This window comes from Pongo abelii, chromosome 18, assembly GCF_028885655.2.
Source record: "Pongo abelii isolate AG06213 chromosome 18, NHGRI_mPonAbe1-v2.0_pri, whole genome shotgun sequence".
NCBI lineage: Eukaryota > Metazoa > Chordata > Mammalia > Primates > Hominidae > Pongo > Pongo abelii.
Genome location: NC_072003.2, coordinates 56,079,625 through 56,104,175, shown reverse-complemented (window position 1 = coordinate 56,104,175; position 24,551 = coordinate 56,079,625). Strand labels below are relative to the sequence as shown.

General features: G+C 43.8%; 1 protein-coding gene across 5 annotated transcripts in view; it reads right to left on the bottom strand.

Annotated features, from left to right (window-relative positions):
• The window catches only part of NUP93 (nucleoporin 93), a 119,287-nt gene that overhangs the window by 5,033 nt on the left and 89,703 nt on the right, over positions 1 to 24,551 (bottom strand). For 4 of the 5 annotated variants that reach the window (NM_001132559.2, NM_001135376.2, XM_054533136.2 and 1 more), the window contains 15 exon segments: positions 161 to 244; positions 686 to 803; positions 2,023 to 2,141; positions 3,159 to 3,275; positions 5,113 to 5,157; positions 5,449 to 5,521; positions 5,637 to 5,763; positions 6,480 to 6,671; positions 7,504 to 7,597; positions 7,886 to 8,051; positions 9,206 to 9,363; positions 10,781 to 10,913; positions 16,072 to 16,211; positions 18,326 to 18,415; positions 21,177 to 21,251. In NM_001132559.2, coding sequence (NP_001126031.1) covers positions 161 to 244; positions 686 to 803; positions 2,023 to 2,141; positions 3,159 to 3,275; positions 5,113 to 5,157; positions 5,449 to 5,521; positions 5,637 to 5,763; positions 6,480 to 6,671; positions 7,504 to 7,597; positions 7,886 to 8,051; positions 9,206 to 9,363; positions 10,781 to 10,913; positions 16,072 to 16,211; positions 18,326 to 18,415; positions 21,177 to 21,251 — 1,731 coding nt within the window. 5 annotated transcript variants of the gene reach the window in all.

Below are 24,551 nucleotides of genomic sequence, written 5' to 3'. Positions count from 1 at the left end.
AAGCCAGGCCAAGGTATCTGAAAGGGAACCACTCTGGAAAACTCAGTCTGGATAGTTACTGTAACTAGAATTCTTAAAGCTGTTAGGTACGGGAAAAGAAAAAGCTTTTGGTGGAAGTGGGGGAAAAAAGAATTCCATAACTCAGGAAGAAGGAACTTACTTCATCACTGAAATTTCTGAAGGCAGCCACTCTCTCTTCCACACTTTCCTGATTCAGGGGCACCAGTTTCAAGCGCTCAATTATCTGTTTAAAACAACCACCGGCCCCATGTAACACAACCATCACAGTCATTTCATCTCTCTACATGTAAAGTCAGCACCTCACACACTCCAAAGGGCTTCTTCGTAGAAAACGCCATTCCCCCTTGTACACACAAAGGCTTTGATTCTAACTAGCTAACTTAATTCTTATCCTCATTTTCTGACACAATTTTTAAAATTCTGAGATTTCAAATTACTTTGAGAAACTTATCTGTTTTCAGATTAAAGGGGAAAGGAATAGGAAAAAAAAAAAAAAAAAAGCAACACAGGAAACTCCTTTTAAGTCCCAGGATTGTACTTGTCCTTCTTCATTTAACAAACATACTGGCAACAGCTCCTTTGTTTTAAGTAAATTCCATGAAGTGTTTTGAATTTTCAAGGGTGTACATTAACCTGCACTTCAAACACCTTTCCTGAAACTTACATCAAAAGCTCTATCAATATGACCACTATGATACTCGTCAAAAAAGGTGATCAAGTCCAAAAGAAGATAGAACGTGGAGTCCACAAATTTATTTGCGCTTATTCCTTGAGCCCTATACCTGAAAGACAAAAACGGGGTGGGGGTAGTAAGAGTGTATCAGGAATTACTGTGTAATCCGTAACAGTGGAATAGCATTTAAAAAGACAGTGGGGTGTGGTGGCTCATGCCTGTAATCTCAGCTACATGGGAGGCTGGGGTGGAAGGATTGCTTAAGGCCAGGAGTCAGAGACCAGCCTGGACACACAGCGAGACCCCATCTCCACAAAATATTAAAATATTAGCCGAGTGTGGTGGTACATGCCTGTAGTCCTAGTTACTCAGGAGGCTGAGGTGGGAAGATTGCTTGAGCCCAGGAGTTCAAGGTTACAGTGAGCTATGACTGCACTACTGCACTCTACTCCAGCCTGGGTGATAGAGGGAGCCCCTGTCTCAACATACAAAAAATATATAAAAAGTATCAAAACCTCTTGAGCTCTCTGGGTGAAGTTAATTAAAGAGTATAAAATGGTTTTTATTTTGAAACAGCCAAGCACTGATAGTGGATTTGGTATGAATCCACCTATAGGTACTCCACATGGAGCGTGGTTCTCCAGCCTTGACCATCATCTCAGCATCCAATCTTCATGAAAGGTGGTAGGTCGTGACGGGCAAAAAGCTGAGTGGCCATCACTGGGGATTATTTGCTAGGTGGAGATATCTCATTTACCAAAGAATGTTCTTTTGTGTTACCCTGGGAAGGCACCCCAAACCCAGTTTTCTCTGGGTCATTTTACTAGGAATATCTACAGAGAGCGCAAAAAGTAATGTTGTTAGCCTCAGTCTGGGATGTAAACTAGTTAGAAGTCTGATAATTCAGTTAACTCACTGGGGATCCAGGTAGTCTGAAACACTGGCCACGACACCTCTAAGAATCTCCCCTATCCAACCATCACTAGCTTTGGTCTTGAATGCCTTTGAGAGGGCTGATGAAAGTACACAACAGTATATAGGTGAGCATAATGCTGAAAATTAAACTTCATGTGCATGATTAAATACTGAGATGCCCTTTCATACCCATTTCTTTGGCAAAAATGTTAAGTTTGATAGTACCAAGTACTAGTTCTGATGTGGGGACAAAGGAACTCACACAGTGCTGGCGGCATGGTGAGTTAGTAGAACCACTTTGGAAAGCTGTCTGCTGTTACCTAGTAAAGCTGAACATGCATTTGGGTGGGCATAGGTGGCCTGACACTGGCAGTGGCACCCTCAGGGTCCCATGGAGCCAGCTCCTGGCTTACCGTTCGGCAATGGAGAGTGCCATGTTCTTCAGCCTCTCCTTGTTGGATTGCGGGGCACTGATCTGGGGGACGACAGGGCTCAGCAGTTTGTTCATCAGCTCCAGTACCTTGTCAGCATTCTGCTCAAGTTTTTAAAATTAAGGAAGCAATCAATAAAGTAATCAATAAAAGGAACAACTATATAATGCCCCCTACCCACCAAAGAGAACTTTCTGGGGTGATGGATGGAAATGTTTGGTATCTGGATCTGGATGGTGGTTACAAAGATACACACCTATCGACAATTCGTCAAGCTATACATATAATTGTTGCACGTTTTTCTACATCTTAATTATACCTCAATCAAAACATTTTTTACCACCTCCCAGGTTCAAGCAATTCTCGTGCCTCAGCCTCCTGAGTAGCTGGGATTACAGGCATGCACCACCATGCCTGAGTAATTTTTATATTTTTAGTAGAGACAGGGTGTTGCCATGTTGGCCAGGCTAGTCTCGAACTCCTGGCCTCAAGTGATGCGCCCGACTTGGCCTCCCAAAGTGCTGGGATTACAGGCGTGAGCCCCTGCACGTGGCCTATAGCTGTTTTTTTGTCTACTTTTCTCAGTTGATAAAGGAGAGAATGTAATCTTGTTTAGGTCATAGAATCCTTAGCAGTTATCATATGTTCTTAGTCATCATTTGTTCTTCGGTAGAAACACGTAATCTAGTCCTCTCAAAACGCCCAGCTGTGGTCTTATTTTCTTTCACTCCTTCCTGCACACTGATGTGGTCTTATTTTCTAACACCACTGTTCCCCAGTGTGTCTGTGGCTGCCAGGGTCAGCATAATGTCATTTTCAACAGTGGCTTCACCATCGAAATGTGATGGATGCTAATTCTGCTGCCAAGTGAGACAACAGTTCAATGCCTGCAGGACATCCTTTCAATATGTTGTTTGGTCAGAAAAATCTTATGGGCAGAAATAATGCTGTAAAATGGGAATTCTGTCCTGACTGGACCATTAACTGTCTAAGCACTAGAGCAAACGCCTCTGCAGGGAGGGTGCTACAACAATGACACTGTCCAAGTGGCTGCACATTTAATGCCAAAAGACCGGCAGACCTGTGAAGTGCAGAAGAAGAAAGCGGGCACACTTTACCTTGGCAAGGTCATACAGCTTAGCTGCCTCTTCAAACAGTCCTTTATTTTCTGCCACGGAAGCAACTTTGTTGATAATAGGCTTTGTGTCACTAGTAAACTTATCTATGACTCCAGGCTGACAAGACAAATTATGGAGGGGGAGGAAGAGAGAGACGGGTGCACAGAGCTATTATTTTAAACACAGAGAAGCAATTAGGATCCAAAAAATACTTCAAGTGAAATTGCTTGCCCTGGGCAACGCATATATTTCATCAGCCAAACTCTGGCTTTCTTGGGGATATAAAGTCCTATTAAAACTATAAAAGAGACCAAGGAAACTACACATGAAAGGGCAGACTTACTAGAAGCACAGAGGAGTCAGCAATAAGACATCTGTGCTTTCTAATTTTCCAAAATGACCCAGAGAGTCAGTGAAATCAATGATTTTAAATTTGCTGATGAGTAGGAACTAGAGAGAAAAATCAGGAGGCTTAGAGAAAATATCTGAAAGATTTTGGATTTGCTTTCTAAGACAGATGGCAAAAGGAACTCAGTGCTGAAAAAACACACAGCAAGTGGTAACAGGACATTTCTTTTTTTTTTTTTTCTTTTTTTTTGAGACGGAGTCTTGCTCTGTCTCCCAGGCTGGAGTGCAGTGGCGCGATCTCGGCTCACTGCAAGCTCCGCCTCCCAGGTTCACGCCATTCTCCTGCCTCGGCCTCCCGAGTAGCTGGGACTACAGGTGCCTGCCACCACGCCCGGCTAATTTTTTTGTATTTTTAATAGAGACAAGGTTTCACCGTGTTAGCCAGGATGGTCTCAATCTCCTGACCTCGTGATCTATCTGCCCGCCTTGGCCTCCCAAAGTGCTGGGATTACAGGCGTGAGCCACAGCGCCCAGCTGGTAACAGGACATTTCTTAAAAAAAATCACCATCACCACTCAACAGCAACTAAATGATCAGGAGAGCATGAAAGAGGCCTAAGGCACCCTGGGAGAATGAAGGCAAGTGTATAACATCTCTTCCTGGCCATTCTGCTTCTCCACTAGCACTGGACTCTCACGGCTAGACCAGGTCGAGGTGGCTGGACCGGGTCAAGGTGACTTGCCCTGCCACTCGGGAGGCAGCACAGGATAAGGTCTTATCTATGTTTGTAGCTCTGTCAACTCACACACACTGGGAGCCCAATGGCCCCAGTGCAGCCTGTTAAAGAAGAAACTATGCAAAGCGCTCAGCACAATGCCTGGTGATTGTCATCGCCCAATAAGCAAGGCCACTGTCATCAGCACTGTCACTTGCCTTTCTTCTGAAGTAGATGGTGTGAGCAGTGTGAGCTCATCTACAGATTGCTGGGTCCAAATCACTCATTTTTACAAATGAGAAAAGTCAGTCCCTGAGGGGCAAGTGACTTTCCAAAGGTCACAGGGAGATTCAGGGTCAGGACTGGTCTCCGACAACAGGACCTCTGACCCTCCTGTCATGGCAACCAATGGGCATAGTGAGTCCTGAAATCCCTCAAGCTTCCAGGAGTATTTCCAAGGTCACTGTGGAGTTCAAAGCCCTTGGAAACTGCATTTTGAAGGAGGTCAAGTGCATGTCTAACTTTCCCATCTTGGGAGAATGGGTGCAGTAATCAATTTCTTTTCCTTGCATGTTTTCTGAGCCAAGAACGGCAGAAATGTATAATAGCATTCTCAGCTCAAAAAATGACAGAGGCATGAACAAATGAATATTCTGAACATAATAAAAAAGCTATGTAATCACAAATTAACATATTTTAAGAAGATATAAGTGTGTGTAAAACCAAGGTCATCATTTGGGCCCATAATTTTCATTCCATTTTTTAAATTAAGCAACGCTCTTCAGATTTGCATCTTTAGTACCTTGAATCTTAAAATCTAAGTGTATTCTTTCTATATTTATAAATCCCCAATGGCTAACGAACATTTCTCTAACGATGCATTTAACTCACCTTTCTACTTCCATCATTCTCTAGTTTCCCAAGAATCATATCGAACTGCGGAAGGAAAAAAGTTTACTCAAATTATTGGACAAAGATATAAACACACTCCATAAGTCTTCAGAGAAAAAGGAGGGGAATCAAATGGGATGAATGGGATAAGCCTTGCGCAAACTAAAAATCAGTGTGACTGAAATAAATATTTTCATTGTTAGAAACCAAAGAAACTCCAAAAACTCCCTAGGCCTTATCCACCACAACCATATTGAAGTAAACACGCAGTTCGGAATGAGCATGGGACATGCACACTGAAAAACATGGGGAGGAGAGAAAAGGAAACCCACTCACCTCTCGGCTTTCAATCACAAGCTCACTCACACAGCGCAGAAACATGTTTTCTCCTTGACTATCTTTCTCATCCCTGTAAGGGAAAAAAACAACTCAGTTTCCAGTCTGGACATGAGGTCTCTAATAGTCATTCTCAGAATGGCAGAAATTGAAACTAGCTGAAGTAAATGGTCAAAAGCAAACGTTACCTGAGGAAATAGAAGTACTGGAGGGCCTCCCTTGGGTCCGTGGACTCAAACTTCCGGGTGTACAGCATGAGGAGCCGCACAAAGTTCAGCCGCCGCATGCAAGGAGGGTCACCAGGCTCGTGGCTGACTGCGTTGTGGGGGTCAGAATGGGTCACAACCACACTGCCCCTTTGACCCATGCAACCCAGAAACTATGGAAGCTTAATCCACAGACCCAGCAGCATCTACTCCTGCAGCCCAGTCAATGTTTGCCAATATAAGCTTTGGCCAGTCCCTTTTACCATTCTATCCTCAATTCATCCCCAGGCCCAGAGTGGAGAAAACAGCACTTTGCCATAAATTACTAATATGCTGGTCTTTGAATGAAAAGATAATCCAACTGACGATTATGGCATGTGCTCTGGGATGACTTTGCTGCACCAATAAGGAACCCGCAGCCATTCATCCACATTTACTTTCTCTCTCTCCCCTGACTCTCTCATCCCAGGCAGGTATGCACATGCCTGGCTGGGGTTTCCAATGTCATTAAAGCCAGCCCTAATGGGAATCAGACCCATAACTCTAGGGGCTGCTTCTTCGCCATTTTCCAGGCAATCAGACTGGCCACAAAGCTAGCACTTCGAACAGCACTTTATATACTTAACTTCCAAGGGAATACTAATGCTGGGGGGGGAAAGCAGGAACCCTTAACACTAATCATCTAAAAAGCTCAACTGTCCACATGCTCTAAAATGACTGGTACCCTTTGCTCAAATCCTTATTGGTTGTGGTTTTGTGGCCACTGTCGCCCAAAGGGGGACGTGCTGTGGTTACATTACTGTCAACCCAATCCCAAATACTCACGGAGCTGAGCACTCTGTCCAGAGGACTTTAAAAGCAGCTTCAGCTCAAACAGCACCAGTGCTACATGGACAGCATGGCAGCGCAGCCGCTCCATGCGGAAAAGAAAGGCAATTGCTGCTTCAAACTGCGCTGTCAGGAACAGGACTTGGAAGTAAAGGAAGGGTTGCTGGTTCACCGTAAAGTGGGACTCGCCTGGGAGAGAGGAGAGGAGAGGAGATAAAACCAACTCAGAAAGAAGGTGCTCACTGGTGGCCCAACCCCCAGGCAGCAGCCCTGTGAGCCCACAGGACTTGCTGGACAGGAAGAAAGCACCAGATTGAGTCTGAATTGATCAAGGGGGCCCTGAATACAGTAAACTGCCATGTGAAATGTGACCTGGCTCCTCCACCTTCTCTAGACCTCATAACATTACTGGAAACTGTGACTGTGCTGTAAAACTCCAACTGCTTGCATTAGGTAGGAGAGAAACAGAGCTAAGGACCTTAAAATGGACCACAGAGAGTGTTCATCTCCATTACCCTGTTAAGTCACTCAAGGAGAGAAATGAAGATTTCAAAGGAGTTTCAGTTTACTCACAGTCACAGAAATCTGAATGCAACAACTGGTAACCACTATTTGGAATCTTCTTTTCTTCTCAGTTTTTAAAAAATATGGGAAAAAAAGAAGAAAGGCTGTTTCTCTCTCTCTCCTTTGTGCTCAGATCTAGTGACTGGTAAAGATCTACTAGGAAGCAACAGCTAAGTCTTCTTTGTCTCTCCCTGAGCATATGTCTACTAGAACAGTTCAAAGAATTAGAGAAAATAGATTATTGCGTATGACCATGTAAGTTTTATGCATTTCTTAAGGCCACATACCCTTTATTTGAATTTGGAATGGTAGTTTTGTTGTGTTTTGCCTTGACAATCTATAGGAGTTTTGGAAGAAAGACAAAAGTTCAGAGATGAAAAATTTTCCCAGAGGAAAACTGAAGTAGTCACCTTAAGTGGACAAGAGAAGGGAAAGGTGGTTATGTCCAGAATCTTACCATAGTCTTCCAGCAACTGTTTCTGGAACTGTGAGAGAGTGAGCCTGTCTTGTGGGGAGCTGGTGCCATCGTCGTCAAAACACACTTGGTTCAACTAAATCCCCAAGAGAAACACACGCATTGGTACAAACTACACCCTGAGCCACATGCACAGAGTTGTAGCTGTTCAGCAGCCATGCTCAATGATGTCAGCTGGAAGCTGTGTTTAAGGCTATGGTTATGAGCTGGGAATTACACAACAAAAAATGGGGACAGGAGACGAGGAACCTACTGGTCCTGATCACTGTACTGGCATCATACATTAAGCAGGTAAAATCTTTGTGGGGACATGAGCACAGAAAAAGGGGTAAAGCCCTGCGTGGGCAGGGGAAACAGTGCCTACCTTCAGCCACAGGTAATCCTCAGTTTTGTCCGCCACTTCACTCTGGTTGTCGGTGACGTCACATCTGCCAATGATACAGTACACGGCCCGCTTGTAGGGATCTGTATTGTTCCTGAGGGCCCTACGGTAATGCAGCCGGAGCTTGTTTTCCGTAGCTGGGGACAATCTACAGACATAAGGGAACAGACAGATAGATACATACTCAATAAAGATCCTCAAGGGCATCTGAAAGCGTCCCAGGTCCCAAACACATAACAGCAGGGAAGCCGTCCTTCATCCGGGGTAAGAGACGCTGTCTCTGCCCCATCCCCTCCCCTTGGTACCATTGCTTTAACCTGACTTGCAACTACCAGCACCTGCATCTATTGGCCTGCTGGTTTTCTATTTGCCGAGGCCTTCATGGGCAGGTGAGAAATGCCAGGGAATTAGAACTCCATTCCACACTCCAGCAGCACTCAAGCAGTGATGGACAGGAGTGAATCCTTCCCTTAACTGTCTTAGCCCCTCTCTGGCCTCCACACTCCCTTATTCATGTGAGATCACCTCCTAAATAAACAACTTGCACTCAAATCTCCTTCTGAGGGAACCTTAAGACATTAACCCTACTTTAAATTCTAACATGAGCAAGACAGGGGCTTGTGGTTTGAGGCAATCTCTCGACATGACATTATTAATGCTGCCAAGAAAAGTATCCTAGTTTTTCACAAGTACAACTACAGTAACCGCTATCATTTCTTCTACATACATGTACATATATATAACCTCAGTTTGAGTATGAACTTAAGTCCAATTACATTAGCAAAATCCAAGGACAATTAATACTTAGCAGTTCCTTAATGCAAGAGAACTTAAAGACTTAATGAATCAATTCAATGATTATATTTCAATTTTACTAACTTCTAATTCTAGCCTTTAAGCTACGAAGTACCTGACAACATATTTTCACACTGGTTGACCAAAAAAGCACTGTGTTAACAAGTGTAACTTTTAAAAAGTCCCATTTTATAAAGCATCCTTGATGTGCCTTAGATTTACAGAGTAAGTCAAATCATGCCCCTGAACCCGGCCCTTCCTTGTAGGAACAGAAAAATTCCCAAACACAGATGCATGCATGCCTAGACATCAGTGTCAGAATGGGGCATTCTTTCAATGTTTTCACTCCTTATTCCCAAGAGAGTTCTATTTGCTTTCAAAACTTCCTTTCTCCCGCAAGCAGAAACTTGTTTTGGGCCCATCCAGGGAAAAGAGAATAATAACAGTGAAGGTTGCCCCTTTGATTCTGCATGGCTGCCCCTGGGCGTGCCACCTCATTCACCATACCTTCTGTCCTTGCTGTTCATGTACTCCTGGAACCAGGTTTTAAACTCTCCCAGCTGGTGCTGGGCTCGATTAACTACCTGTGAAGCGGCAAGCAGGTCTCCACAGCGCATGCAGTAGTAAATTAGTGCCCACACAGGATGGCCTTCCACCTCTCCATCCTAAAAGAGGAACAGTAAGTGCTCAAAATAAACAAGGAAAAGCTGACTGCTTTCATATGTGCTAAAACCGAGCTAAGCCCCTCTCCTTTATGTCACTTAATCTTCAGAACAGCTCCCTGCAGTGAGAACCATTAACAGCCTTTTCCTGTTTTACAAACAAGGAAACTGAGGCATGGAGGGGTTAAGTCATCTGTCCAAGTAAGCTGTTAAGTGGCAATATGGCTCCAGAGCTTTTCCTCTGAAGCACTATGTACCCAACTTGATCCAAAGCCAACCAATGGTTTTTCCATGGAATCCCAGGGGCCCATAGTAACTGGGTGATGTTCTTGTGTGATAATATACACACATGCACTCCTACAATCCCACAAAGCAAAGGCTAAAGATGTCACTGACCAGTAAGAGACTATCCTTACAGTACTCAAGTTTATAAAACGTCATAAACATTTTACTCAGTATCTTGGTGTCAGGTACTGCTGGGCACTGGGGATCTGAGAGACAACTCCGTTCCCACTCTCTGAATACTACAGCTTATTTATCCCAAGTCTGGTTTTGCCATTTGTCTGCACAGCGGCCTGCACTTACGCTTCTGTCTTTGCTTTTCTTCACCTCCTCCAGAAGTAGACTTCAGGCCTTCTTTCTTGGCACTTCCACCCTTCCCTCAACAGGACTCTTTCTAAAACCCAGATCTGAACTTGCCCACTTAAACCCCTTTGAGCTGTTTAAGTCCAAAGTGTTGGGCCTGGCACTTAAGGCCTTCACTAGTGGGCCCCAAGCTTGCCAAGCCCTACTGTGCACCCAGTCCTCCAGATACTCTCTCCTGCCTCCACGCATCTGTGCATGTGTTACCTCCTCCTGGAATACTCTTTTCCAAAACTTCAGGTTGGTGAACTCCTATTCTTTAAGAGAAAGTGCAAATCTCACCTTCTTTATGCAGCTAATCTCCTCTGTATCCTGCCACCCTTTGCATAAGGCTCCAGTTTAGGGCTTTGCATTACTGTATGATAATCTCCCCAACTGGACCATGAGCTGAGAAGAGACCACATCCTAAAAACTACATTCAACTCCATTCTTCCAGCTGTTTTAGCCAAAAATCTCAGAAGTCATCCCTGACTCTGCCTCTCACACTCAAATCCATGTTCTTCAGCAAGTCCTATTGGCTCAGCTTTCAAAACATGTCCAGAACCCAATGACATCTTCTCCATGCACTCTTCTCCACCCTGGGCTGAGCAACTGCCACCATTACCTGGACTTCTGTACTATCAGCCTCCTAAGAGGTCTTCACCTTCTGTCCTCAGCCGTCTCTGGTCTCATCTCCATACAGTAGTCTCCACAGATATCCTCATTTTTACTGAAAATGCCCATCTGAGGGCAACTGCTCTGGGAGTGTAACTGATCACACAGAGAAAGTTGTCAGTACCTGTAGTCCAGGCAAGGGAGCTGGAAGTTTAATGTTCAGGAAACTTCGAACCAACTGGTAAGTCCCGGGCACCCCGCCCAGCTGGGCCTGATGCAAATTTCCAAAGACAGTCACAAGGGTGTAATTCTTATAACTGGAAAAATTTTAAAAGAAAAAACAGGGAAGATTGAAAACATTTATTACACATCTCTATGCCCATATCCATGACATTACACTGTAGCTTGGAAGGGCAGGGCCTAGACTTCAAGCTCAATGCAGAAGAGGAAACAGTATATGCTTAATGAAGCAAACTACATTATTACTCAGTGGGCTGTGGATCACAGTAGATTTCTCATCACTGCGGAAACTCAAAAGAATCCCTGGAGGAACACAACTGTGGATTTCAAATACATTAAGGGTGGATATACAGAATAATAATTGCTCCAGCTCACAGCCTAATGCTCTGGTGGGTTCTTGTTAAACTTTTTATTTTGAAAACTTTCAAACCTACAAAAAATTAAAATAGTTCAATGAATGCACATAACCTTTTACCTAGATTTACCAATTTTTAACATTTCTTTATGTTTTCTCTCTCCACACACACATAACATTTTTCTCCCCTCAAACCACTTGAAAATATGTTATAAAAATCAGGGGCTACTTTATCTGTAAATATCATATGGCTCTGAAGAACTAGGACCTTCTCCTGGCTAACCTCAATATCATTATGATACCAAGAAACTTAACATTAATTTATTATTATCAAAAATATAACCCACATTTCTTAATAGTGTCCTTTACAGTTTTTCAAGCCAGAATCTCATCAAGAAAATATAATTGTCAAGCCACTTTCCCTTAATCTAAGATAATTCCATTAATTCTACCACTATTTTTGTCTTTCATGACAATGATCTTTTTTTTTTTTTTTTTTTTTTTTTTTTTTTTTAAAGGCAGAGTCTTGCTGTGGTTCCCAGGCTGGGATGCAGTGTCTATTAACAAGTGCCCTAATTTTTTTTGAGATGGATTCTCACTCTAGTCGCCCAGGCTGAAGTGCAGTGGCGTGATCTTGGCTCACTGCAACCTCTGCTTCCTGGGTTTTCAAGCATTTCTCTTGTCTCAGCCTCCCAAGCAGTTGGGATTACAGGCGTGGGCCACCACACCCAGCTAATTTTCGTATTTTTAGTAGAGACGGGATTTCACCATTTTGGCCAGGCTGGTCTCGAACTCTTGACCTCAAGTAATCCTCCTGCCTTGGCTTCCCAAAGTGCTGGGATTACAGGCGTGAGCCACCACGGCTGGCCCACAAGTGCCTTTAAAGCACTCTACAGCCTCGAACTCCTGGGCTCAAGCAATCTTCCCACCTCAATCTCCTGAATAGCTGGTGCTAGAGGTACACGCCACCATGCTCAGCTGGATACTGACCTTTTATTTATAGAGTCCAGTCCAGCTGTCTGGTAGAATATCTTGTAAGCTGGATCATTATTTGATTCAGGTTCAACTTTTTTGCCAGTAGCCCTACATAGCTAATGCTGGCACTTCCCACTTAATCCCACAATGAAGTAGGTAGTAGGTTTGCTTCTTTATTGGTAACACTAGATATGATTCCCTTGCTTGAAAGATGTCCACCAGATTTCTCCATTACAATTTATTATTCTCTTTGTACTTAATAAGTAGTCTGTGGGGCAATACATGGAAGTCATGCAAGTATTCTATTCACCAACAATCTTTTACTCAACGGTTTTACTTTCCATTGATGGTCCTTGCTGCACCAGTTATTACACTGGTGGTCGCAAAATGATGATTTTTCTACCATTCCCTCTTCATTTATTTGCTAGCATGCTGCTTAAAATCCTCTGTAGTGGTTTTAAGTGTTTCCATACCAAGATTAAATAGTCCAATTCACAGATACCCAAATATGTGGTTAATGTAATAACTTTCTAAATATAATGTGTTCTTGTCAAAAACAAGAGACTACCTCAAAAAGTCAGGTGTTCAACACCAGGTGAAGTAAAACAACAGAGAGAGTGAAACAACCTAAATCTTAATAGCAGGAAACAGACTCAACAAAAAAAAAATTTTTTTTTTTTTTTTTGAGACGGAGTCTCGTTCCATCCCCAAGCTGGAGTACAGTGGCGCCATCTCGGCTCACTGCAACCTCTGCCCTCGGGTTCAAGCGATTCTCCTGACTCAGCCTCCCGAGTAGCTGGGACTACAGGTGCGCGCCATCATGCCTGGCTAATTTTTGTATTTTTAGTAGAGAAGGGGTTTCACCATGTTGGCCAGGATGGTCTCAATCTCTTGACCTCGTGATCCGCCCGCCTCGGCCTCTCAAAGTGGGGGGATTACAGTCGTGAGCCACTGTGCCCGGCCGACTCAATGAAATTTTAGCCACTGTGCCCAGCCGACTCAATGAAATTTTATGCAGTTATGAAAAAAAATACACGTCAAGAACAGGGGGGAAAAAAGAAATATAACAAGGTAATAGGAGCCTCTAGATGGTATACGGGTCCTCCCCTCTTTTTTCACGTCTTATTTTTAGCATCTTCCAAAGTTTCTATAATAAGGATGTAACATTTTTATAATGAAAAACAAAATTTAACAAATGTTAATGAGTTCCCCATCATTGGAAGTTGCTTTTTTTTTTTTTTTTTTTAGATAGAGTCTTGCTTTGTTGCCCAGACTGGAGTGCATGGAGTGCAGTGGCACGATCTCAGCTCACTGCAACCTCTGCTTCCCAGGTTCAAGTGATTCTCCTGCCTCAGTCTCCCAAGTAGCTGGGACTTGTGCCAGGTGCACACCACCACACCCAGCTAATTTTTGTATTTTTAGTATAATTGGGGTTTCACGATGTTGGCCAGGCTGGTCTTGAACTCCTGGCCTCAGGTGATCCGCCCTCCTTGGCCTCCCAAAATGCTGGGATTACAGGCGTGAGCCACTGCACCTGGCCTGGAAGTATTTATAAGCAGAGGTTGGATAAGAAATTGAGGAGTTCTATAGCAGCCAGGACAAACAGATGCCCACTATGGTCTCTTCCAATTGCAATTAAGACAGTCCATGTGCTGACAAGGGCCTAAGCTGAAGAAGTTTAAATTCCTTGAGGGCTAAGAAATATATATCACGCCTCAAATCTTGGAATGTGGCAGAGAAGAGACAGACCAATACTGTATTTTCACAACATTTCAGCCTTGTAATTGAAAAATTATTTGGGACTGGTCTACTTTGCCATCTGGTGCATTACATCACTTGAACTATTATTATATGCATACTGTCAGTGAATCAGCAGCAGAGAAAAATATTTTAAAACTCAGTGTAATTATTCTAAAATACCCCCTTTATGAAAGGTGACAATGAACGCTCACAAAAGATGCCATGAGAGAGTGATGCCACTACAGTGAAAAATAAACTTAAGATTACAATTATGAACAGGAAATTCCCAAATAGCTCCAAGGAGCACCGTTAAAGAAATTAATGGAACAAGATAATTTTTAAAACTAAATGAAAAGACTAAAAGAAATGGACTGGCTTACCAGCAATTTAAAACCAAGGAAAGCAGCCCAGTACCATTGGTGAACTCAAGCACTAATGTTAAGGATCAGGGTGATCAAGAAAAAAGTAGTCCCGAGCAGTCATACACTTACACTCATTGAAAAAAAATAAAAATTAAAAAAAATCCTAGGCCAGGCACGGTGGCTTACGCCTGTAATCCCAACACTTTGGGAAGCCGAGCCCAGTGGATCACCTGAGGTCAGGAGTTCAAGACCAGCCCGGCCAACATGGTGAAACCCCATCTCTATTAAAAATACAAAAATTAGTCAGGCATGGTGGCGGGCTACCATGCTATTCAGGAGGCTGAGGCAGGAGAATCGCCTGAACCCGGGAGGCGGAGGTTGCACAGAGCCGAGATCACACCATTACACTACAGCCTGGGCAACAAGAAGGAAACTCCATCTCAAAAAAAAAAAATAGCTGGGCATGGTAGCACACACCTCGGGAGGCTGAGGTGGGAGGACTGCTTGAGCCTGGGAGGCAGAAGTTGCAGCGAGCCCAGATTATGCCACTGCACTCCAGCATGGGTGACAGAGCCAGACCATCTTACAAAAAAAAAAAAAAAATTCCTGGAAGTTTTTATATAGTGTAAGAAATTCTGACTCATTTTGCCGACTGGTAACAAATAAATGCTACTATGTATGTAGGTTCTTTATGGCTGAAGATTGATAAACCCAAAACTTAAACACAAAAATTCAGCCAACACTTGGATGAATTATTTTATAAACCCTTTATTCCTATACTAGGAGAATAAAAATCCATTTTGAGCTCCAGATTTTTCTTAACCAGGGAGTGGAAGCTAGTGAGTGTAATGTGTCTGATGGTGTTCATTTCAGTAGCTCTCATCTAATTAATATATTATTTGGTATAAAAACCTATTCTCTGCTGTACCAAGTTTGAATTACCTCAGTAACATACAAGGAAATCTTCTGACTTCCTAATGAAGTATTGTTTTATTGACAAAAGGCGATCTCACTGCAAGGCTGTTGGCAGGTGCAGAGGCTGAGTGGCAAAGGCCTGCAATTTAGCAAGTGTATTCAACTTGGCTTTCTCTTCTCAGGCCAGCAGGGAGGGGCCCAGCACCCTGTCTCTAAAATAAAGATTCTATTGCACACTCATGACAACCCCTGCTGGCCAATTCAGAGTTGGAAGGAGTGTCCACAGGGAGGGATGATGGCATGGGTCCTACTAATGAAGGGAACAATACTTTGGGCACAAAGGCACTGCCACGAACCCCTCAATAACCAGCTCTGATTGGTGAGGAGGTGGCAAAGAAACCCAGGCATAAATCACAGGCATTATCAGCTCGGAATGACCCTGACTTATGGGAATTAACCAAGTAGAGTCAGAACAAAAATAAAGGGAAAGGAGTTTTCCTAGGGTTTGAAGGTCGTAACATGCCTGGGAGTAAAATTAAAATGTGGAGAGAAAAGAGCCTAAGGAGTAATGGCTGAACCACATTAGAAAACGATTATGACCTAAGGCACTACGGCCTTACGTATTAAGAGAGAGTGTGGAGAAAGAAAAAGGGAATTCGAACAGTGCTCACTTACCATGATTTTTTAATGTGTGATTTTTATACCACTGCAGAAACAGTCCTGGTAGGGAAGTGAAACAGGATTACAACTCTGAGCCTTGTTCAATTTAACATAATAAATCTTAAAGTATACCTACAGCACACTTAGCCTGAGGACAACTTAAGATCTGAGAAACAGTTGACTGCAAGGGATGTGAAAGCCAGCCCCACTGTGCTACTGCTGCCTTACCTCTGCTCAAGGTACGCCAAGGCCTGCCTGACAAACTCCATGCGCACTTCCACGCTGCTGCGGTTCTTCAGGGCATCAGTTGCTGGTGTCAACAACACATCTGTCATTTGTTTTACCATGGTCCACATGTCAGAAATGCTCTGCACATAAACGAAACTGCATATGACAATGCTGCAGGGCCAGAGAAATTATCTAGTTCTTTGTGGCACTCTGACCTCCAAGGTGGGCAGAATGTGGTGGGGGATGAGGTTAATGTCATCTGTCTGTGACGGCTAGGCTTAAGCTCGGTGCAGAAGATGTGTCTCTGCTGGCCAGACTTCAGAGTTCCATCCACCGATGAGCACCCCTACCCCTGCCCTGAGTTGGTTTTCAGATGAATTACTATTCCAGGTCTGACATAACCACGTACATAATTAAAACCACACACAAGTCGCGAGAACACTGAATCTCAGCGGGTTATCCCTTTAGAGAGAAGGAATCCATTTATAGTCATCCAAAGTTCTAGAAGTTTAAACTCAAAGAGCTGCATTTCAGTCCTTACAAGGTTATCTGAGTTTCTAAAGGCTTAAAATAAGAGTTTAACCTAATAATACAGGTTTTTGTCCTCCCAGAGACACTCCAGGGGCCACCGCTCTTACCTTACTTGGTGAGCGTCACAGCCTCCCATTTTCCTTCCTACTCACTCCCTTCAAAAGACGCCTCCCAGGAAAGGAGCGGGCGTTCTTTCCTCTGTGTTACCACCACACAGCTGGGACTCCCTCTCCCCAGAATCCTTCTGCCTGTAAATCGCTCCTTAAAAACAACGTGTTCCCTGAACCCTTGGCAATACTTTAAATGTATGAGTCCTTGCAGGATAGCACTGATTGGAGAAAAAGCAGGTTTATACTTGCTCCAAAGCAAAAGAGAAAAGGCTGTTTTCATGGTCTCTCTCAAAAATTAAAACTTTAGAATGTCCAGACAAATGTGACTCTTCCTAGGTGGTGGAATGATTGATGAAACCTGACTTTCTTCTTTAGATCTGTTTACATTGTCTTATATTTTAGTATTTTAAAAAATTAAGCTCGAGACCATCCTGGCCAACATGGTAAAACCCCGTCTCTACTAAAAATACAAAAAAATTAGCCAGGCATGGTGGCGGGTGCCTGTAGTCCCAGCGACTCGGGAGGCTGAGGTAGGAGAATCGCTTGAACCCAGGAGGTGGAGGTTGCAGTGAGCCCAGATCTCACCATTGCACTCCAGCCTGGGCAACAACAGCGAAACTCCATCTTAAAAAAAAAAAAAGAAAGAAAGAAAAAAAAAAGTTAGATACTTTTTTTTTTTTGAGACAGGGCCTCACTCTTTGTCACCCAGGCTGGAGTACACTGGCATGATCATGGCTCACTGCAGCCTTGGCCCCCCTGGACTCAGGTAATACTCCCACCTCAGCCTCTCGAGTAGCTGGGACTACAGGTGCATGCCACCACACCTGGTTAATTTTTCTATTTTTTGTAGAGAGGAGGTCTTGCCATGTTGCCCAAGCTGGTCTTGAACTCCTGGGTGCAAGCAATCCACCCACCTCAGCCTCAAAACGTGCTAGGGTTACAGATGTGAGCCACCACACCGGGCTGAGCAATTTTTAAAAAGACAAAAAAAAATCTGTGTATGGGTGCTTGCTTCCATAATAGCCTTCCCTCCTTTCTTCCTTCCTCCTAGCCACCTACCAAGTAGTCATCCATCCACTTTTTTTTTTTTTTTTTTTTAATTTTTTTTGCCCCTTATGGGAGAAAACTGGCCAGGAATAAGGGATGAGGGAGGAGAATAAAGAAAGGCAGTATATGTGTGTGTCAGAGGAACAGAACCAGTGGTATATAAAGAATGCTCACAAAGGCCCCACCGAGTCAAGCTCCAGGGCACACAGGTGTGAAAAGCCATCACCTTGACAATTCAGCTCTCATTAAGGAGCCTACTAGATTGTGTAAGGAGGGAAACTGGTGAGTGGGGAGTAAAAGCCTGATGGGACTTCAAAGCAAATACGGCTTGAAGAGAACTCTTGTGACTATCAATTGATACTGGCAGGGCCTTTTGAAGATGCATTTAAAAAAATTCATCATCAAGAAAACCACCCAAAGTTATTTAAAATAAAACTGAAGAACCGTTAACATTTCATTCCACAGAACGGGGTGTCTCCGCAGCACATTTCAACCAAATCGGCAAGTTGCTAGCCCCATTAGAACACTGGACCCCGGTTTCTACTTGAGTTAGCTCTAGGTGCTACCTTATCATCCAGCTCTGCGACGGAAGCACAAAGGTCCACCAGGTTAGGCTGCAGGTGTCCATTTACAATTTTCTCATTATAAATATAAATCTGAAATGATAAAAAGCAAAGTAAATGGCACAGTATCTATTTTCTCTTCTTTGTAAACCTAAAGCAGGCAATGGCTGGCAGAAGCTTCGGCCAACCTTTCCTTCCTCGGAGTGGCTGAGCCATCCACACTGGCCAGCTCCCCAGTTGCGCTGGGGTTGTGGGTAACACACCAAAGCTAACTGCCACCCCACCCTCCAAACACCTGAGGAATGGGAGCAGCGGGGTCCAGGGGGAGAAGAACCACAGGCAGATCTGTGCCTCTCTGTCCTAGTGAGGAAGCACCCAGGGGAAGACAGGGGAATGGAAGGGCCCTGGCTGCTGCTTCCTAATAACCAAGGCAAAGGACTCAATTTTTTCAAAAGGACTGAATGGCCCTGGTATAGGGTTCATGGATGGAGTGGGGAATGTTGGGCACTGCCTCCCTCCACAAGTGTTAGAATAGCAGGTGTGGCACATGTGGAATATCCATTTCTCCTGGAAAGAATCTCCGTTCTTCAGGTAAAATTTTCTTAAGGAAAATGAACTATGTGATATTTAAGGTATGGGAAAGCCACTCTTACTTTAGATTTTATTTTCAAGGAGCTAAAATGATGACAGTAGAAATCGTAAATTCACTCTTCTAGATTTAGAACTAGTTAAGTCCTGGTAGGGAAGTGAAACAGGACTTCATTAGTTAAGATTTAGGGCTTAACTAGTCCTAAATCTTAACTAGTTAAGTTCTAAATCTTCCTGTGGAAGATTCTACTTTGTATATGAAGTCTTTGCTCTCCCATAGTAGTGATGTTAGACAAATCATGACCCTGTTGAACTGTAGTTTCCCTCTACGTTAAATGGGGAACATCAGTATCATTCATCTTCCAGGGCTGTTATAAAGATTACATGGTTTCGCTGGGCACAGTGGCTCAAGCCTTTAATCCCAGCACTTTGGGAGGCCGAGGCGGGTGGATGACCTGAGGTCAGAAGTTCGAGACCAGCCTAGCCAACATGGTGAAACCCTGATCTGTACTAAAAATACAAAAATTAGCCAGGTGTGGTGGTGCATGCCTATAATCCCAGCTACTTGGGAGGCTGAGGCAGGAGAATCACTTGAATCTGGGAGGCAGAGGCGGAGGCTTCAGTGAGCTGAGATCACACCACTGCACTCCAGCCTGGGTGAAAGAGCAAGACTCCGTCTCAATCAATCAACCAACCAATCAATAAAATGGTTTTAAACCATGACGTAGTACTTATTCACTCAATGAGCATTTCTTATGGGCCTTCCTTTGCAAGGTACTGTTCAACATGGGATATAATGCTTCACTCTTCAGTGGAGAGGACAGCCGTGTCAACAGACACAATATTACGGTGTTGTATGTGCTATGAAATGTTAGTTTAATGACATCTTTAGTCTTTGCAGGTGTAGAAGACACACAGTCTCTCTTCTCAGAAGCCTATATTTCATCAAGCTTCTCTCCGTGGCAATAGAGGAGTCAGCCATATAATGAAGGTGAAGGGTAAAGGATGCAGATGCACGGGGGAGTAAAAAGAGAGAGGTATAAAATTGGAGCAGGAGGAAATAAATGAAGGCCAGTGGCAAAACATGAGGGGGTTGGAAGGAGGGGATCTCATGTGTAGGAAGGTGATGAAGCTGGGGGCTTCAGCTGCCTGGAGTTTGACATGGCAATGGCACCCCAAAGAAGAGAGACTTTTAAAAAGACATTTAGAAAATTTCTCTCAACAAAGGGTAAAAGAGGGACTTCTGATAATACCATCAGCTAACCAGGTAATTCAATTCATGTGGAATGCCACTGACTAAATAACTGGCAGCTGAAGAGAGACCCCTTGGTTAAAGAGCACAGGGTCTAACAGTTTCTCACTGCCCCCTGCTCACCTCCATAGCTGCCCTGTTTTTGCCTCCAACCACCCTACTCCAGGCTGGAGGAGGATGAGGTGGGTAATGTTGAGGGCCACAAGTGGGACCCTTGGGTCCCCCTCAAAGAATCTGGGAGGTGGTAATGGCTGAGCAGATATTCCTGGAGCACTGCTGGTAGAGGATAATCTTAAGGGGATGGAGGCCCACTGCCCTCAATTCAAGAAACAGGATATTTTTCCTTCTTTGTACTTTGTGGGAGAAAGCAGCAAATTACAATAAAGCACAAAGTCAGCTGGCACTGCTTTATTTAAAAAGTCAATTCCAGCTATGTATGGTCCTCAGGGTGGTTTCAGTCCAACAGAATTCCTGTGCTTACCACAAAGCATCTCAATCCATACCCATACTATTGGACAGTCCTCATCTACAACCAGAAGGATGACCCCTAAAATATTATGACCTTTTCTAGGACAACAGTGGTATTAAGTAGTGAATACACTATGCTTATCAAGACAAAAAAGCATTTAGAAAATTTCTCTCAACAAAGAGTGAAAAAAGGATTTGTTAATACCATCAGCCTACCAGGTAATTCAGTTAATACGGAACTCCATTTGCTAAGCAGCGGTTACCTGAAGCTTTACTGTACATGGGATTATTGCCAAAAATGCATACTGAGATGCTGTGGTCAGTGTAAAGGACAGACTTCAATTTCCTCAAATCAAATGTGAGTAATTCTATTACCCTATTTGATAGAATTCTCCAGTGGCCTATGGTAAAATATTAACTAGTTCTCTAAATGAAAAAATACAACTTGCTTTCAGGGTTTGACTTTTACAAGTTTTTGTTTCCTTTTACTCCCTAGAGGTTCACAAAGGATTTTCCTGGCTTAATCCCTCTTGAAATCACACTTACTTGCCGCGCATAGGCCATCTCGATGTTATCCAGAGAGCTTCGACCAGGGGGTCCCACATCACTGATGTAGCTTGGCTGTGGATAAATACACATTCAGAATCAGTTAGGGACAGTATTCAGTCATGTGAAGAAATAAAATCACATCATAAACATATTCTTGTCTTTAACAGAGCTGCGAAAAGTCTGTTTCCTAGTTATGAATTCCTCAAAGTGATGATTTTAGGGATTTCAATAACATGCAACTTTTACTGTGAACACATGAGAAGAGAGCAGGCATGAGACTGGATTAACTAAATAAGAGTGAGGGGCTGCATAAACCCTATCGATACCTCAATGACTGTTTCTGGAAATGTACATCTTTCCAACATTCTGTTTCAATCTCAAGCCCCCTCTCTACCTCATCTTCCCTTCCCATGTCTTCACACTAGTGAGGCCCTTATTTTTATCAGTGGGCCTCTTTTTCATCAATCATATCAGGCAGTTGAGGGAAAGCAGTTTATAGAGTCAAACACCTGATTCAGACATTTCCACACTAGACTCCACACTAAGACAACAGCTGCTGATTACTTTTCTGTTATCTGAAGATGTGAGACCAGGGCAAGTTGGACATTCATTCAGTAAATATTTGCTAAGTGCCTGCCACATGCACAGCTGTGTGTATATCCATCTCCATAAGAACAAAAACAAGCCAGCCTGCGAAGCCTGTCCCCAAAGAGCTTACAATCTGAAGAGGAGAGTGCAATAAAAATACAGTCATATATTACTTAACAATGAGGATAGGTTCTGAGAAATGCATCATTAGGAGATTTCGTCATTGTGTGGACTTCATAAAGTATACTTACACACACTAGATGGTTTAGCCTACTCCACACCTACGTTGTATGCATAGCCTATTGCTCCTAGGCTACATACCTGTACAACATATTACTATACTGGATACTGTAGGCAACTGTAACACAATGGTAAGTGTGTATATATTTAAACATAACTAAATATAGAAAAGGCACATAAAAATATGGTATAATCTTATGAAGCCAGCCACCATCACATATGCAGTGCATGACTGTGTATGAAAAAAGTTTTAGTCTTTTTTAAGAAAGAATATTCATCTTTAGCTAAGCTTATTTCTTCTGTAAAGAAATACAGATCAAAATTAGGTAAATTCTTCAGTTCCCACTGACTAGTTTGTACTGTAGCATAGCAGAGATCAAATTCTTTAAGCTTATCTCATTTATTAAAAAAAAAAGCTGAATGTTCCATACACTAAAATCTAAAATAAATCAGTTTAAACTAAGCTTTCTGTGAAACCAATGGAGAAGATAACAGCCAAGCTTCCCAGCACTATGAAGCTGGTAAAAGGAAGAGTACAGTGGGCATGCACCAGGAGTGGGGGAGAGAGGGGAGGGGAGTTATCAGAAAGGCAGTTAAGCCCCTGGTTCTGGAGAATGAACACTGGACTGTCAAGGATGCCTGGGTTCCAGGAGGGCCACTTCACTCCCTGGCTTTGGGTTCTGGAGCAAAGCACCTCCTCAGATTCCCATTAGTCAAATGAAGGGGCTATCCTAGGTGACCTTGAGAGGTCCCCTCAGCTCTGATCTCCAGCTATCACTGGTATTAAAAGAGCTTAAACAGTTCACTGATCTGGGTAGATGCTGCTGGCTGGCACAATGACCATTCCCAATTCCTACTTCTCACATCTTTACACTCTGCCACCTTTCAAGCTGGAATTTAGAGTTATTAGGTTGGTGTGCAAAAGTGATTGTGGGTTTTGCCATTACTTTCAACGGCAATCACTTTTGCACCAACCTAATAAATGTACCCAATAGTGTGCTGGTAAATGTTTTTTTAACAGCCAGCTCTTGGGAAAAGGGATGATGGGTAGCATTGCTGGTGTCTGTGGTTTAAATTCCCCACCATGGCAGATTTCAAGCTATTCAAGGTAATATCAACTAGACTGCAAATTCCTTGAAAATTTAACAACAGGTCCTCATGTGCTGATCCCTATACACCACTGAATATACCCTTTTCCAGACTCTACTACAGCAAGGAATGGCACACCCTAGTTCTAGCCAATGAGATGAAAACACAAGCCTGCTAGTATACTTGGGGACAGATTCTGCTTTTACTGATTGGAGGGCTGAGGCAGGGGGCCTGTCATGGCTTTTCAGCTCTCTCCCCTTCTTTCTGCCTTGAATGCAAATATAATGTCTACAGCTCCTGCAGCCATCTTGTGAACCTAAAGTAGATGGATGTGCTAGAGAGGGTAGTGTACCAGGACAGAAAGATGTTGGGTCCCTGACGGCACTGCAGAACAACTGGATTAACATCAACACTCTCCACACCTGCAGACATCTTGGTAGGTGAGAAATATACACCCCTATTCAAGCTACTAAAGCTCAAGGTTTCCACTACTCACAGCCGAAAGCATTCCTACCTGAAACACAGATTTAATTTAAAAAACCACTGGGTTACAATAATAACAATAGCTATTAATGAGCACTTACTATGTGCCAAGCACTGTTTGAATTTCCATGTTATTAACTCCACAACCCTATGAAGTAGGTACTTTTATTTATTTATCCATCTTACAGGTGAAGACACAAAGGCACACACAGAGGTGAAGCAATTTGCCCAAGTTCACTTCAGTAGGAAGCAGTGGAGCTATGGCTTGAATCCACAGTCTGGCACCACACTCTGTACTCTTTGCTACTGCTCTATCCTGCCTGCCAGGGCAGCCTAGGGCAACTCTCCAAAAACAGTCATCACAGAACAGTAGAGAGGAGGAGGGAGAGGAGGAGGAGGAGGAGGAGGAGGGGGAGGAGGGGGGGGAGGAGGGGGAGGAGGGGGAGGAGGAGGAGGAGGAGGAGGAGGAGGAGGAGGAGGAGGAGGAGGAGGAGGAGGAGGAGGAGGAGGAGGAGGAGGAGGAGGAGGAGGAGGAGGAGGAGGAGGAGGAGGAGGAGGAGGAGGAGGAGGAGGAGGAGGAGGAGGAGGAGGAGGAGGAGGAGGAGGAGGAGGAGGAGGAGGAGGAGGAGGAGGAGGAGGAGGAGGAGGAGGAGGAGGAGGAGGAGGAGGAGGAGGAGGAGGAGGAGGAGGAGGAGGAGGAGGAGGAGGAGGAGGAGGAGGAGGAGGAGGAGGAGGAGGAGGAGGAGGAGGAGGAGGAGGAGGAGGAGGAGGAGGAGGAGGAGGAGGAGGAGGAGGAGGAGTAATAGTAGCAGTAGCAGTAGCAGTAGTAGTAGTAGTAGTAGTAGTAGCAGCAGCAGCAGGAGTACCTGGAAATCCTGGATCCACTACTTATAACAATGTGACCTGGAGCATACTGCTGCCTTTAAGCCTCAGTTTCCTTAGCTGTAAAGTGTGGGTGGTAATGGTATCCAC